General features: G+C 47.0%; 1 protein-coding gene across 1 annotated transcript in view; it reads right to left on the bottom strand.

Moving 5' to 3' along the window:
- The window catches only part of IQCA1 (IQ motif containing with AAA domain 1), a 140,142-nt gene that overhangs the window by 57,084 nt on the left and 66,556 nt on the right, over positions 1–16,502 (bottom strand). The window contains 1 exon segment of the mRNA XM_056856864.1: positions 12,726–12,810. Within this exon segment, the coding sequence (XP_056712842.1) occupies positions 12,726–12,810 (85 nt within the window).

Genomic DNA, 16,502 nt, shown 5'->3' with positions numbered 1-16,502 from the left:
TATGTTGTAAAGTAAGAACGTTATTTTACTATAAAAGGTCACAATGACCTTACAAATTAGAACTGATATTTTATATAAAGTATTCAGAAGAAAGTATCTATACATGACAAAAAAGATTTAAAAAGCACGACTGGGATTGCAGACTATGCTGTTAAGTACAAACCTCTGCTGTAATTTAGCAGACAACTGCTGCAAATAAGGCAATCTGGAATGAAACCTGGGCTACAGTTTTTCATCCATTGTTCTGGATGACTCTTGTCAGGCTCTTAGGAATGCAGGGGCTTCAAGTTAGCAGTCCAACAACAGATAATTAATCTCCTAGCAACAGGTACACCCAACAGCGTGCCTAGCTCATAGTGGGTATAGAACACAAATAAATACTATTAGAGAATCCTTGCCTCCATTTTATCTTTACTAAAGCATAACTGTAACTCCTTTAACATTGACTAACTGAAAAGAAACATGAAAACGATGACAATTAATTCTACACAGATGGTTATTAAATCCAGAGAACATTACATGAGTCCAATGAACGTCTTGCCCAAAAGTAAGCAGAATCACAAGGCAAGGACCTTCACCAATGAAGACACTAATTAACAATACTCATATTTGTATGCTTTTAAAATTGTCTCTAACACCCCCTAACTACTCATCTTGATAGAAGAAGAGTTTGTTTTTATAAGCCGACTTTCTCTACCACTTAAGGGAGACAGACACCCTGTGAGGTAGGTAGGGCTGAGAGAGCTCTTAATAAAGCTGTGGCAAGCCCAAGGCCACCCAGCTGGCTTCATGTGTAGGAGTGGGGAAACCAACCCGGTTCACCAGATTAGCCTCTGCCCCTCATGTGGAGGAGTGGGGGATCAAACCTGGTTCTCCAGATCAAACTCCACTGCTCCAAACCACCGTTCCTAACCACTACACCACGCTGGCTCTCTTTCTTGGCTCACATTCTTGGCTAATCTTTTAAATTTCAAAGACTATCAAAATTCTCTATGCACATATAGCTACTAAAATTATATTTAAGCTTTGTAAGTGCATTATTTCTACTTTGAATCATAACTAGAAAAGGTGGAAGGCCTCAAAAACTTGGGAAAAATTCTGAGGACTTAAAAAAACTCAGTGGACAAATTGGGAAATTCTGGGGAGCACTGGGAAAAAAATAATCTTTTATTTTTTAGAATGGTGCCCTGAAATGCTCAAGGTTTTTACACTCAAAATGTATAGCTTGAAAAAGCCTGAAGAATTTTCCATTTTGTCAATGTCCTAATCTTTGAGGAACAAAGTTCCACTAGCGGAGACACCCCTGACATGGGCACACCAATCTAGGAAGAAAGTGTCCATGGTCAAGATAACTGCTGGGAGAGAAATGCCGAAAGAAACTCTTTGCAAAAGATTGGTTCTCTGATACCACAGAAGGAAGTGGGTAACAACATTGGGAAGGCTGAGTCTTTTGGATAGTTGATGGGGAGGGTGTTGAAGTGCCTTATGAACCAAAGCCGAAGTGTGTTTGCATACAAAGTCTTGCAAATGGAACTACAGCAATTCCAGGAAAGCTGAGGGGAGTTGCCTAGTAGGATCTTGTTGGTCAGAGACTGTCGAGCGAGTGGTCCTTTCCCACCAGGATCCCCAACGAAAGGGAAACCACTGCAGGCGTAAGGGTCTGAGCCAAGGGGGTCTCCTCAGCCTCAGACCACTCAGCAGGGGAGTCTGAGCTCTCCTCGCCTGAAGTTGCCAGATTGCTTCCGCTTGTGGTCAGCCAAGCAACTGCCCACCCTCCTCACAGGCCTCAACCGCCTGACTTTATAGTCCCTCGCTTGGGCTGGCCCCAGCCTGGCTCCGCCCTAACTCCTCCCCCCTTCTTCCTCCCCCGAGGCCATAAAAGGCCTTTCTTAAGCCCAGGCTCTCTTGCTTCAGAGAGCTGGGCGAAGGCCGCGCGGCCCACTGCTGGCCTGGAGGCCGGGTGCGCCTTTCCCAGCCAGCTCAGGAGGCCGGCCCCCACTTGCCCGCCCAACATCTGGTGGGCGGGGGGCGTTGTTGCTGAGGCTCCATCCCTCCTCGGCAGCTGCTTGTACGTCTTTTCAACCTGTTCATCAATGCTTTTCAACCTGTTCATCAATGACCTGGAGTTGGGGTTAAACAGTGAAGTAGCCAATTTTAAAGATGACACTAAATTAATTAGGGTGGTTAAAACAAAACTGAACTGTGAAGAAGGATCCAGAAGGATCTCTACATACTGGAAGAATGGGCATTAAAATGGCAAATGAGATTCAATGTGAGTAAGTGTAAAGTGATGCATATTGGGACAAAAAATCCCAACTTCACATATACGCTGATGGGATCATCGCTGGCAGCGACAGACCAAGAAAGGGATCTTGGGGTGGTAGTGGATAGCTCAATGAAGATGTCCATGCAGTGTGCGGCTGCTGTAGAAAAGGCAAATTCCATGCTGGCCATAATTAGACAAGGAATAGAGAATAAAACTGCTGATATCATACTGCCCTTGTACAAATCTATGGTGAGACCACACTTGGAATACTGTGTACAGTTCTGGTCACCACACCTAAAAATGGATATTACAGAGCTTGAGAAGATGCAGAAAAGAGCAACCAAAATGATTAGGAGACTAGAGCTACTGTCCTGTGGGGAGCGGTTAAGACGCTTAGGGCTGTTTAGCTTGAAAAGAAGGCGGCTAAGGGGAGACATGATAGAGGTCTATACAATTATGCACGGGTTGGAGAGAGTGGACAGGGAGACGTTTTTCTCCCTCTCCCATAATACTAGAACACGGGGTCATCTGCTAAAGCTGGAGGGTGAGAGATTCAAAACAGATAAAAGGAAGTATTTTTTCACACAACGCATAGTTAAATTGTGGAACTCTCTGCCCCAGGATGTGGTGATGGCTGCCAGCTTGGAGAGCTTTAAGAGGGGAGTGGACATATTCATGGAGGAAAGGGGTATTCATGGCTATTAGTTAGAATAGATACTAGTCATGCTGCATACCTATTCTCTCTAGTATCAGAGGAGCATGCCTATTATATTAGGTGCGGTGGAACACAGGCAGGATGGTGCTGCTGCAGTAGTCTTGTTTGTGGCTTCCTAGAGGTACCTGGTTGGCCACTGTGTGAACAGACTGCTGGACTTGATGGGCCTTGGTCTGATCCAGCAGGGCCTTTCTTATGTTCTTATGTCCCTCGGCTGCCTTGCCCTCCCAGGCTGACAGGCGGAGTCCTGCTGTGTGTGCCCGCCCGCCAGCAGTTGGGTGGGGCCAGCGTCGCTGTGGCTGCTGGGCCCTGGGTCGGACACCAGCCAGGCGGCTTCTTGGCGGCTTCCTGGCTGCAGCTCTTCGTTCCCTGGCAGAGGGCGTTGTCGCTTGCCCTCCCCAGGCTGAGGTGAGTTTGGGGAGTCCCAGGTGCCCTGGCGGGGAGGCAACGCAGGACAGAGATGTATGGATCCAACTGGTGAGGATCACAGGGACCCCAGGATCAGCATATGGGTCATCAGTTAGGGGCTCACAGGACAGACAAAGGCAGCCATAATGTCTCTGAGGATTGTGCATTGTAGATTTGAGGGAGACTGGTGGCCAAGTGCACCGTGAGTGTTTTGAATGGTTCGGCTAAGAAGGATGGGTGGACAACAGATCCAGAACCAAGACCATAGGACTGGATTTGAAGAATTCGCTTTCAGTCATGGAACATGCCAAAAGAGGACAGTGGTTCATCAGGGAAGATGTCTTTGGAATAAATACCTCTTCTTTACAGGTTCAAGTGCTGGTCAGTCCAAGAAGGATTCTCGGGACCATAGGCGATCAGAGTGGATCTTAGTGAAAAAAGAAGCTGCAGACTCATCATATTTATGTTCAGATTTCGTTGGAGAAGGCTCTAAAGCACTGTGGTTTGAGGCACAGTCTTGATCGGAATCGATCAAGTTTGAAGTTTATGGATCCAACCGCACTGCTGGAATCAAGAATGCATGAGATACATGCCTGTCAGAGATTTTCAAAGGGTTAGGACTAATCTGGCCTTCGGAAACTGAGTCAGAGAGGGCCTTTTCCCGCAAGGCAGCCTTAAGATGGGAAGCCCTGTCATGCCTTGCCATAGGAGTAAATTGTTCGCAGACAGAGCATCTGGAAACATCATGTTCCTCACCAGGGCTAAAAAAAATCAAAGCAGACAATTGTCGGAGTGGGGGATTTTAACTCGACAGTGAGTGCATTTTTAAAAGAGGGCTTTATGGGCCATTTTTGAAGGCCAAAAGCTCTGGTCTCTCACACCCCTTTATCTTTTCTCTTTTCAAATATATGGTCGTTGCAGCAAGTGAGGAACTTGCCTTGCTTATCATTCGGGGGGGGGGGGAGAGAAGAAAGACAAGAAAACTGCAAAACAGAACACCCAAACACAGGCAAAAAATGAAACTTTTTTCCGGAAAAAAACAACAGAGGCCTAAGTGGAGGGAAGGGCCTTCCTCTGCCCACTCTTTCATTCCAAAAAGGGTGGGAAACTGGAGTGTGTGGAGGGGTAATTGAGCCCCTCCGTTCTTTAGACGCTTTCTAAAACTCCCTGCAGTTAGCTTGCTCGTGCCCAGAACCCATGTGCACTGCACTGGTACCATAACAATGAACTATATCTTCTTTTCTGTTGTTGGCAGGACCATTCTTGGACACTCCTCGCACCTGGGCCTGAAATACAACTACATATTTCTTATATCTACTGATTGAACCAAACTCTCTCTAAAATAACCTGCCTGGATCAAGGGTTTGGGGAGACAGCGTTCAGCATATTCAGTAGAGAAACCAGGTGATTTGTGGGACTGACATCACTGCCTGACTGCTGTGGTTAAGTGGCTAAGGATGAACAAGCTGAAACTGAATCCTGACAAGACAGACGCGATGCTAGTAGGGAAGGCAGAGGTCTTGAGGGGCACTGTCCTTTCCACTTTTGATGGGGTCCCATTTAGGGTTGTTGATTCAGTAAAACCCAAACCAAAAAAATACCGAAAAAAATGCAAATTCTGTAAAATTTGGATTTGGGTTTACCAAGTCCACAAAATGTGGGAGGTTAGCAAAGCTGGATTTGCCATTCCTGAAAAAAACAGATAAAAATCTGGCTTTTTCGGGAACATCTTTCTGCGGCTCCTGGGGAGGCATTTTTGCAGGTAGAGGTCCCAAATTTTCTGGGTAGCTAGAAGGGACTCTCCTTGCAAGAACCCCCATGTTTGGTAAAGATTGGGTCAGGGGGTCTGGAGTTATGAGGTCTCGAAGGGGTCGCCCCCATCCTCCTCTGTTGAAATGCATTGGCAAAGTGGCTGTGTTCAGATGCTTTAGTGTGATCTTTGCAATGTATCTCAATGGAGAAGCTGGGCTTTAAAAGATGGGAAAGTTTGTCCCATGCCTCCATAGATATACAACGTCTTGGAAACTCCAGTGTGGTGTAGTGGTTAAGAGCGGTGGTTTGGAGCGGTGGACTCTAATCTGGAGAACCGGGTTGGTTTCCCCACTCCTACACATGAAGCCAGCTGGGTGACATTGGGCTAGTCACAGCTCTCTTAGAGCTCTCTCAGCCCCACCTACCTCACAGGGTGTCTGTTGTGGGGAGGGGAAGGGAAGGTGATTGTAAGCCGGTTTGTTTCTCCCTTAAGTGGTAGAGAAAGTTGGCTTATAAAAACCAACTTCTTTCCCTGCAGTTTGAGTCTAGCCTCCCATGCGCTTGAGGATTTGTGATCCAAGAGGGAACTTGCAGAGCACATCTGCTTGGCAGGAGCCAGGTTGGGCCTTCATAGACCTATAAACAACGTAACATGTAGCTAGGTCTTCAGCCAGCACCAGAACATGCAGCCAGTCCTCTGTAGCTGGCTTTAACTGATGGGCAGTCTCATACAGGAGGAGGTCGGCCTTGAAGTACCCTAGCTGCAGAATGTTTATAAACCCTGAATTGTGCCCTGAAGCAAATCAACAGCCAGTGCAGCTCTTTTAAAGCTACCAACTCATATGATTGAGTAACCTTAAGAACATAGAAAAGCCCTGCTGGATCAGACCAGTGGTCCATCTAGTCCAGCATCCTGTCTCACACAGTTGTCAACCAGTTCCTCTGGAGGTACAACAACAGGGCATAGAGCCCAAGGCCTTCCCCTGATGTTGCCTTCCTGGCACTGGTCTGCAGAGGCTAACTGCCTCTTAACATGGAGGTTTCCTTTAGACAACATGGCTAGTAGCCACTGACAGACCTGTCCTCCATGAATCTGTCTAATCCCCTTCTAAAGTTGCCTATGCCCATGGCCATCACTACAACCTCTGGCAGCAATTTCTACATTTTAATCACTAGTCATGTAAAGTAGTACTCCCTTTTGTCCATCCTGCGTAAGGCTGCCAACCTCAAGGTGGGGCCTGGAATTCTTCCAGAGTTACAACTGATCTCTCAGTTCCCTTGAGGAAGCGGCAGCTTTGGGGATCACACACTGTGGCATCGCACCCCCACTGAAGCTTCTGAATGAATCTTCCCCGGCAGCCTGTTCCCATAATCCATGCTGGATGACATCAGAGTACAAGTGCAACTGTGGCCTCTCAAGGGGGTTGGGACTAAATGATCCTGGTGGTCCCTTCCAAATCTATGATTCAAAGAAGGGCCGGCGCTGGGCTTCCTCTTGAGTTTTCTGCCACTCCAACTGTCTATCAGCTCTCTACACCCCCCAACTCCTCAGTGAAACAAGGAGGTAAACTGAGGTCATTTGTGGATGGGAGTTTTACCTGAGGTTCGATGCTTGCTGGACCCACACTTTCCTGTTGGGAATCAATGCTCCAGCAGTCTCCAAGCTCAAATCAAGTCCCCTCCCCTTTAAACGCTTCTTTATAATTGGCTTACTTCGCAGTCCTTACTGTGAGAGAACCCCCCCCCCAAACCCAACTGCCACATAAAAAAGCATTTTAAGAACAGAAAACAACAACAACAAAATGGAGCAATCTGAAAGGAATGAAGGGGGAGGGGGAGAAATCCAAGCCTCGGCTTTAAAAAGCTTTTCTTCTGCTCAGAAAGAGCTCAGAGGAAGCAGGGAGTATTTGAATCCCCACCTCTGGACTTGCTGCTTTGTAATTGGCTGTGAGAAACCAAGCTTGCGTGTCCCACACTTTGCTTTATGCACGGAGATTTTACCAGGGCTGAGCTCAGGGGAGAGGAAAGAATTGGGTTAACAGAGGAACGGGAAGTACCGGGATTTGTGAGGGCTGATAGCAAGGTCATGTCTAATGGAAGGAAAACTCATGCATAACTCCAAGGAACAACTGAGACTGACGGGGGGCGAATGTGAGTGAAAGTACCCATGCATAAATGACCTGAGTGGACTTTGTGAGGGGACGGAGGATGCCGATTTGTTTTAGCATTACCTTTAGCTATCAAATCAAATCAAATTTATTAATACGGTCAACTGACCAATCACATTCCAACACATCAAAATTTCCAGACTAAATAGTTTTGCGCCACAGAATCACAGACTGCCTGTACAAATAAAGGTGTGAGATCAATAAAAACCACACCTGGTTAAAATTATCACCTTAAAATTGATAAAATTGTAAAATATTCTAACGATCATTCTCTAATAAAGTTCTGCGTATGTTAATAGCAACAGTGCAGAACTTGGCAGTTTGGAGCGTAAGCTGAGGATCTTCTCCTAATAGGAGCTTCTTTGCCAAAAGCTCAACTGACTCTTCAGGGAATTTACCAAGCAGGGGATTACCTTTAGCTATAATGATAACTAAAAAACGCAACTGACAAATTGTTTTCACCAAGACAAAGGGAACCAGCATAAAATGTATCATTTTAAATGCATGTTTTCCTTTCCCTCCCCAGAACCTTCTTGCCATAAGTGTTGGTGTTCAGCACAAGTTTGATGTTTTTACTCTTGGCTCGCATCCAGAGAGCAGGAGTTAAGGAAAAGAGCTTTTCTTAGTCCCCCACTCTCTCCGTTTCACTCCTGAGCACACATGGTTCATTGGCAATGCATTACGGCAAAATTAAAAGCTCTGCAGATATATATTTTTTTAAAGATTGCTTTCATGAGTGCAGAAGAGAGAGGGAGGATTGAGAGTCTTTTCTTTTTTGCACAGGAAAGCGATTGTGGGCTCACCCCTGACACTTGAAAACCCTGCCTAAGCCGATGTTGTTTAGAGACTACCTGCTCGGTCCCAGTATTAAAAACAGACTCCTGGGGGAGTCTTGGCAGATATTGTAGGGGGTGAGGGGAGAGGAGAGGCAAAGAGAGTGTGCTGATAAAAAGATAGGGAGTGTTGTGGAATGGATGGTTGTTAGAGCGGAACAGAATGTGGTGGTTTGCTTGGCGGGAGTTATTGATTAATTTCTACATAGGAAGGTGCTCTGCTTTAATTTATGTGAAACATGCCATTACTCTGTAGCTCCTGCCTCTTAATCTTGTCCAGTGGGGGAAAAGGAGGATGTTCTTTTTCAGTAGTAAAAGAAACTTAAATTAAAAAACAATTCTAAACTTCTTTTGCCCTGATTTGAATGGCCCAGGCTAGCCTGATCTCATCAGATCTCAGAAGCTAAGCAGGATCAGTTCTGGTTAGTACTTGGATGGGAGACCGACAAGGAACACCAGGGATGCTATACAGACGAAGGCAATGGCAAACCACCTCTGTTAGTCTCTTGCCTTGAAAACCCTACTGTTTCCCTAAGTCGGCTGCGACTTGATGGCACTTTACCCACACACATGCAAACCTCTTTTGGACATTATGTGGGCCCAACACCATTGACAAATATGCAAAAGTACACATAAACACAACAGTCCAAGGATAGAGAAAAGCACTCTGCTTAAGCTCAGACGTGCTTTGTTACAGGTTGTTTGATTTCTGCTTAATGCCCTGCTTGATCTCGGGCTAGTCACGCCACTGTGCCTCAGTATCCCTCAGCCACAAAACAAGACCTCTTGACGCTATCAAAGACTGCATGTGCCTTTATGTGCGCATGAAACGCATTTCACCAGCCATGCTGCATTGTCATCTGCCTGCACATGGGTTAAGTTTCTGCATGACGCACGTTTGTGCCTGGATGGTGTGGGCTGAACTACTCCAGACTCTGCCTACAACCTCACTCATTCATATGTAGCAGTCATATTTTCCTCCGCATAATGTCGGAAAATACGAGAACTGTGCTGTTTACAGTTAGACAGATCATGAGAGGGAGGGCATCTTCTGGGCATGGAGTAGGGATCACTGGGGGTGTGAGGGGGGAGGTAGTTGTGAATTTCCTGCATTGTACAGGGGGTTGGACTAGATGACCCTGGTGTTCCCTTCCAACTCTATGATTCTATGATTGATGAAATAATCTTCTAAATGACCTCAAGGTGCTCTCTAAGCAATGTTTCTCAGATGCAGCCACACTGCAGGTGCTTGCTACCATTCCTTTGTTAACTGCCTACTGCTTAGCAAGCGTCGGGCAGGCAAGTGTGATTCATGGGGTCCCCCAGAAAGAAGAAGAAGAAGAAGAGTTGGCTTTTATATGCCAACTTTCTCTACCACTTAAGGAAACATCAAACCAGCTTACAATCACCTTCCCCTCCCCACAACAGACACCCTGTGAGGTAGGTGGGGCTGAGAGAGTTCTGAGACTAGCCCAAGGTCACCCAGCTAGCTTCATGTGGAGGAGTGGGGAAACCAACCCAGTTCACCAGATTAGCGTCCGCCGCTCATGTGGAGGAGTGGGGAATCAAACCTGGTTCTCCAGATTAGAGTCCACCGCTCCAAACGACCGCTCTTAATCACTACCCCACGCTGGAGGGGAAAATGGTGCAGTCCATGGTGTTTCTAAATAGGAAGACCACAAACAGCAGCCTGGAACCACTGAACAGGGGGAAGCGGAAGCAAAGAGCAATGGGGCAGAGTTCTGGGTCTTGGAGCAGCAGGGGCGGTAAGGTGGTGAGGCCACTGAATGGCCCAGGAGTATCTGAGCTGAAGGAGATGTCCTCACAATTACCTGGTTACTTTAATGATATTGTTCACATGGCCAATTCGGCCCTGAACAATGTCACACTGAGATCAAAAAAAGAAAAAGTAACTATATAACTATCCCATAAAGAAATTAATATTTTTAAATCTTAATTGACTGGGAAAGAAATTTGGCAACTGCCAATGTAATATTAAAACCCACACCTGCTAAAATAACCCTCAAATTGTCCGATTTGGAGACAGATTCCCGGATAAAAGGCTTTATCCATATGTCTCTAGCCTCGCTGAACAAGTCACAGCTAAACAAAGCATGCCGAAGAGTGTCTGTTTGGCCAGAGCCACACTGACATACTCTCTCACAACATGGTACCCTATTTAAATGACCTATTAATTCCCCCAATGGAATGGCATTCAGTCTAGCCAGCATAAATAGTCGTCTGTATAGCGGGATTATCGAGGGATTGCAGCAAGTTTAGACCTAGGTATCGAGAGAATCACCTGGTTAATAAACGCCCAATGAAAGGGCAAGAGATAGGCATTAAGGAGGGAATAGAGTGCTGGTGTAATAGAGTGGCAAAGAGACTGAAAACTGTGCAACAGAATTGTGAAGCAGGGCATGCTTTGTAAAGGAAACAGGGATGTAGTTTTCACTGTCCATGAAAAACCTTAGGCAATTCCCCCCTCGCCTCCACACCCCATCTTCTATTGTTCACTGATTTTATTATAATGCTTGCGTAATCCAGTTTTATCACATTGTTTATTGTATTATCATGCTGGTATTTATTACCTTGTTTTATCACTCTGCAATCTGCCTTGAGTCTCAATGGGACAGGCGAAAGATAAGTGAAGTTAAAGTAAATATGTAAAGCCAATGCCATCCTGGCGCTTTTCATTATTAGCAACAGGGGGAAAAACCTGTCTGTTTGAAACTCTTACCCTAGCCTTACTGATAGATCAAATTTAACGGAATCAAGGGAACTACGGGGCCGTGAGGTTCAGAGGAGGTTGAAAGGTCTATAGGAAGGACAAAAGAATACGCAACAGATAGAAAAAACAAGCCAGCTGAGTTCTCACAAAGATCTGTGGAAGACCAAAGAGCAAGTCCTCCTGTAGGAATGGTGGGGGTGGAGTAATGGTGAGAAGCAGAAGCCAGATGGGGCGAAGGCATCTGTGAAAGGCTGTGTGCGTATTCTGTAAAGTTTTATTAGCATCCAATGATGTATGCACTTTCAAGGATTCGCCCGCCAAATGGTAAAAATAAATAAAAATCCATGTATTAAATAGCACTGTAATAGGTTCTTCCGAAAACTGAAGAACTGGATGATGGGATAGTATGCAAGGCATTTCACCATCTACTTAAAAAAGTACCCTAGAATAACACCAAATGAATTCAGTTTAGGCTTTTACATTTCATCAATGTAAGAACTGAATACCGGATATAAGAAAGAAATAGATAAATAAAAATAAATATATACTGCTTTAGAAGGATAGGCAAAGAGTAATACAAAGAAGTGACCGGATTAAGAATGGGTTAGAGGAAGTTGGGGGGGGGGGAGTTCAAATTGATTTATGTATTTTACTATGAGGATATCCATTCAGCATTGTACTATTATTGTTTATATATGGAAAAATAAGCTACATGGTATATCGAATGGGATTATTGTATCAACTTTATGGAAAAAGCAATAAAATTTTTTATATATATAAAAAAAGAACTGATTACCGTATATACTCGCGTATAAGCCGAGTTTTTCAGCCCCAAAAAAGGGCTGAAAAAGCCGAACTCGGCTTACACGCGGGTGAATACGGTAGAGGGGGGGAGGAGGGAGGGAGGAGGGAGGGGGGAACTTACCGCCGCCGCCGCTTTCCCCCGGCCAGGAGCGGCCTGCAGGAGCCTCCTGCGGCCGCATGGAGGCCGCGCCGCCGCCCCTACCGCCTTTCCCCGGCCGGGAGCGGCCTCCAGGAGTCTCCTGTGGCCGCAGGGAGGCTGCGCCGCCGCCCCTGCCACTTTTCCCCGGCCGGGAGCGGCCTCCAGGAGTCTCCTGCGGCCGCAGGTAGGCTGCGCCGCCGCCGCCACTTTCCCTTGCCGGGAGCGGCCTGCAGGAGCCTCCTGCAGCCGCAGGGAGGCCGCAACGCCGCCCCCGCCGGGCCAGCGCCCCTTCCCGCCGCCAGGAGCCCGGTCAGGTAAGCCTGCGGGGTGGGGGGGAGAGGGGTTATAAGCCGACCCTCGGCTTATGCGCGGTTGCCTAATTTTTCCCCATTTTTGGGGAGAAATTAGGCACCTCGGCTTATACGCGGGTCGGCTTATACACGGGTATATACGGTATTATAATATAAATATTAACTTTTAACTTAATTTATTAGCCATAAATCCAGTGGCCCTGAATTTTTTTTTTTGAATGGCCGAGCAGTAGGCTTACCAGGTCCCTCTTCTTCTTCGGCGGGAGGTTTTTGAAGTGGAGGTGTGGGGGGGGGGGGCGCTCCCAGAAGTGCTGCATCGCAACGGGCCTTTACCACTCAAACTGCCTTTACCACTCAAACTGGAAGTTTGAGTGGAAACCGGCCCTTTGCAATGCAGCACTTCCGGATGTGAACCGGAAGTGACCTGTCCCTGCCTGCACAGATGCCCGCCAACCCTCAGCTGGCACCTGGCACTAGGCAACCCTACTGAGTGGTGAAATAATTTCTCTGCCTAAATTACATATAACTTTTACAACTAAAACAAACAAGCCCAAAACTTTGTTTGACCTTTTATACTTATGCCTGAAACAGACTGTACCTCCTCTGGAGTTTTTTCGGAGAAAATAGCTGTTGAACCTCCTTGTTCTTCATCAGGGTACTCAGGAAACCTTCCAGTAAGATGTCTGTATGGAAATGAAAGGGCATAAGAACATAAGAAAAGGCATGCTGGATCAGACCAAGGTCCATCAAGTCCAGTAGTCTGTTCAAACAGTGGCCAACCAGATGCCTCTAGGAAGCCTACAAAGACGACTGCAGCAGCATTATCCTGCCTGTGTTCCAAAACACCTGATATAATAGGCATGCTGATCCTGGAGAGAATAGGTATGCATCGTAACTAGTATCCATTTTGACTAGTAGTCACTAGGGTTGCCAACCCCCAGGTCTAGCTGGAGATCTCCTTCTATAACAGCTGATCTCCAACCGTTAGGGATCAGTTCACCTGGAGAAAATGGCCGCTTTGGCAATTGGGCTCTATGGCACTGAAGTCCCTCCCCTCCCCAAGCCCTGCCCTCCACAGGCTCCACCCCAAAAACCTCCCGCCAGTGGCGAAGAGGGACCTGGCAACCCTAGTAGTCATGGATACCCCCTCTCCTCCATTTTAGAAACAGGCAATTTCAGGGTCTGATTTTCATTTAGCAATTCCAAGTATTAAAAAAAAAAAATCAGTGGCAAATCAGCAGGGCTGTTGTCAGTTACAACGAGTTTGAGGTGGTGAGGCAATTTACTAAGTCCCAATGACAGCATCCCATGTGCTACACCTTAAGGGAAATTGTAATGACAAGCAAAATAACATCATATAATCCTGAAATTCTGAAATCACATTCAAACCTTTCAGAGTCTGGTTCAGCTATTTCCTGACTGACAAGTTGGGCCCCCTCGACCCTTAAGCAACCTTTTTTTAAAAAGGAAGGGGGGGTCCCGGGTTTCCTCACTTCTTTGAACACACCCCTCTTCCAAACACTGGCTGTGCAAACTGCTGCTTGCCCACAAATACCATGTACTGGAAAGCAGGCAGACTCTACTTCCGTGTTGGCGAACCTATGGCACGCGTGCCATAAGCGGCACGCCGAGCCCTATCTGTGGGCACGCGCGGAGCCGTCGCGTCTGCCCCCTCCTCCGCCCCTCCTCGTGGCCTCGACGCACGTTTCCGCCGCACCACAGCCAACTTTGTCACGGGGCGGAGGCGAGGCGGCAGGCGTAGCAGTGCGGCTGGCCAGGTAGCTGCTGGCCCGTGACGGCAGCTTCCTGGTGCGCAAGAGTGTGGCCGGCGCCTTCGCCCTCTGCCTGCTGTGAGTGGCCCTGGCCCCTTGGAGGCTGAGGGAAGAGGGCTTTCTCTCCCCCCCCCCGGTAGGCTGCTCTGTGATCGGCGGCAGCGAGTTGGGAATCACTCCCCCCCCTTTCCCTCCCCTCCCCTTGGAGCCCCCCTGAGTCAGGAGCTGCTACCGAGCGTGCTTCTCCGCTCGGCACCAGTCCCGCTCCGCACACCCCAGGCCAATGGATACCGTATGCAGGAGGGCGACGGCAGAGCTCCAGAGCTGATTTCCACCTCCTCGTCCATCCCGGGGTTTGCATTTTGCTGCAGGCGGCGGAGGGGAGCCAGGGGAGCCGGACCGGAGGAACGGAGTGGGAAAGCCCCCCCCCCCACTTTTGCAAACTTGCCGCCCTTTGCACCCGCACGGCTTTTGCTGCTGGTGTGGGAAGCGCGCGAGCTTGTCCCCCCTTACCCGGGGTGCGATGCAAAGGCGCCTCTTTCTCTGCAACACGGGAGGCTTTTTTGTGTGTGTTTGTGTCTTTGCATCGTTGGGGGCGAGTTGCAAAAGTTCACCTTGTGGGTTTTCATGCAAGCCTGTGGACAACTCGACCTTTCCTCAGGGTGTGTGTGTGTGTCTCTCTCTTCCCCCCCCCCATACACCCCGTTGCTGGGGCAAGCTGGCCCCTCGCACATTTTCCCCATCCAGATTCTCAAAACTCTGCATGGGGGGTAATTGGCCATTTGTGAATGGGAGGTTTTGCCTTGGATTTGCCACTCAGATGCACATTTCCCCCATCCAGATTCTCAAAACTCTGCATGGGGGGTTATTGGCCATTTATTAATGGGAGGTTTTGCCTTGGATTTGCCACTCAGAATTCCTTAAAAGTGTGGAATTCTCTGCCAAATAATTTTAATTCAATGAAAGCACTTGGGATTGCTTTCCTCACTTTGTTTGGATCATCTTATGCTTGTGAGCAGCTGTTTTCAGCTTTGAATTATATCAAATCTGACACCAGAAACAACTAACAGATGACCTGAGTGCTGCATGTGTTGCTCTCAAATTTACAAAGTATGAGCCAAGGGTAGACAAATTATCAGCATGCACACAACAGCAAAAATCACATTAATTGTTCAAAAGCATGTCTTTCGATAAAAAGTTGTTTGTATCATTGAAAGCTCTGTTATTGTGTTTTTCTTTTAAGGCAAAAGATGTTAACGTATGAGTTGTTTTTTTCTAAACTAAAACCTCAGTATTCAGGTTAAATTGCCGCATTGGCACTTGGTGATAAATAAGTGGGTTTGGGGTTGCAGTTTGGGCACTCGGTCTCTAAAAGGTTCGCCATCACTGCTCTACTTCATGAGAAATCTCTCTACAATAGTAAAAACACCTCACTTCCTTTCTTTTTTCCCCTTAGTTTCCATTTTTAAACTTGACAATGGGATAAAAAGCAACCATCTTTTTTAAAACACACACACACACACCGATTTCATTTTTGGGGGGCTGATTATGCTTTTTTAGAGTAATACCATCAAGATCCAATTTATAATCCAATTAAATATTAGAATGTTGGGCCTGGCTATTCTTTTAATCGTTTGTTGTGAGTGTGGGTGTCTTTTATGCATCTATTTGACAAACTGTTATTGGAACTAAAACTGAAGAGCAGATGACTTGGCTTGCTTCATATTTAGGCCACATTAGAGAGAGATGTGATGTTAAAAACAAGCATAATGAATGACTCACTGCAGCCTTGGACTGCCCTCAAGTCAGCTTCTCGACAATTTCAGCTGTGACCATTATTAATCTGCCATATCCTCTGTGGGGGAAAAACGTCCAACATCAGGCAGTGGTTTGAGGCTCTGCACACTGGTGTCATGCTCTATCGCACTGTGCCCTGGCATTAATGTAATTAGTCAATTTTTAAACATATGTGTGCCAGCTGAGTTTGTGTACAGGAAAGCCTGACATACTGTTCTCTGCTGCATTTGGACCTGGCGGATATGCTCAAAACCTACTTCGTTGTAGAATCAGCCTACTCTTGAATTCTGTTTTGCACGACCCCCCAACTCCTGATTCATGGGGAAAGGATTAGCATAGGGCACAAAGGAGCCCTCTTCCCTCCAGAAGAAGGAAGCTGTGTCCACACACACTGTTGAGAGCCAGAGTGGTGTAATGGTTAAGAGCGGTGGTTTGGAATAGTGGACTCTGATCTGGAGAACTTGGTTTGATTCCCCACTCTTCCACATGAGTGGCGGACGCTAATCTGGTGAACTGGATTTGTTTCCCCACTCCTACACATGAAGCCAGCTGGGTGACCTTGGGCTAGTCACAGCTCTCTTAGGGCTCTCTCAGCTCCACCTACCTCACAGGGTGTCTGCTGTGGGGAGGGGAAGGGAAGGTGACTGCAAGCCGATTTGATTCTTCCTTAAGTAGAGAAAGTAACGACAAATAAAACCAACTCTTCTTCTTCTAAACATGCAGTTAAATCTGCCCAAACACAAAATGCCCTCTGGAATAAACACCTTTCTAAATGATGCAAGAGAAAGCATCCGTCACACCTACTC

This window comes from Euleptes europaea, chromosome 10, assembly GCF_029931775.1.
Source record: "Euleptes europaea isolate rEulEur1 chromosome 10, rEulEur1.hap1, whole genome shotgun sequence".
Classification (NCBI taxonomy): Eukaryota; Metazoa; Chordata; class Lepidosauria; order Squamata; family Sphaerodactylidae; genus Euleptes; species Euleptes europaea.
The sequence above is the reverse complement of the archived record's forward strand: the minus strand, read 5'-3'. Positions and strand labels throughout refer to the sequence as shown.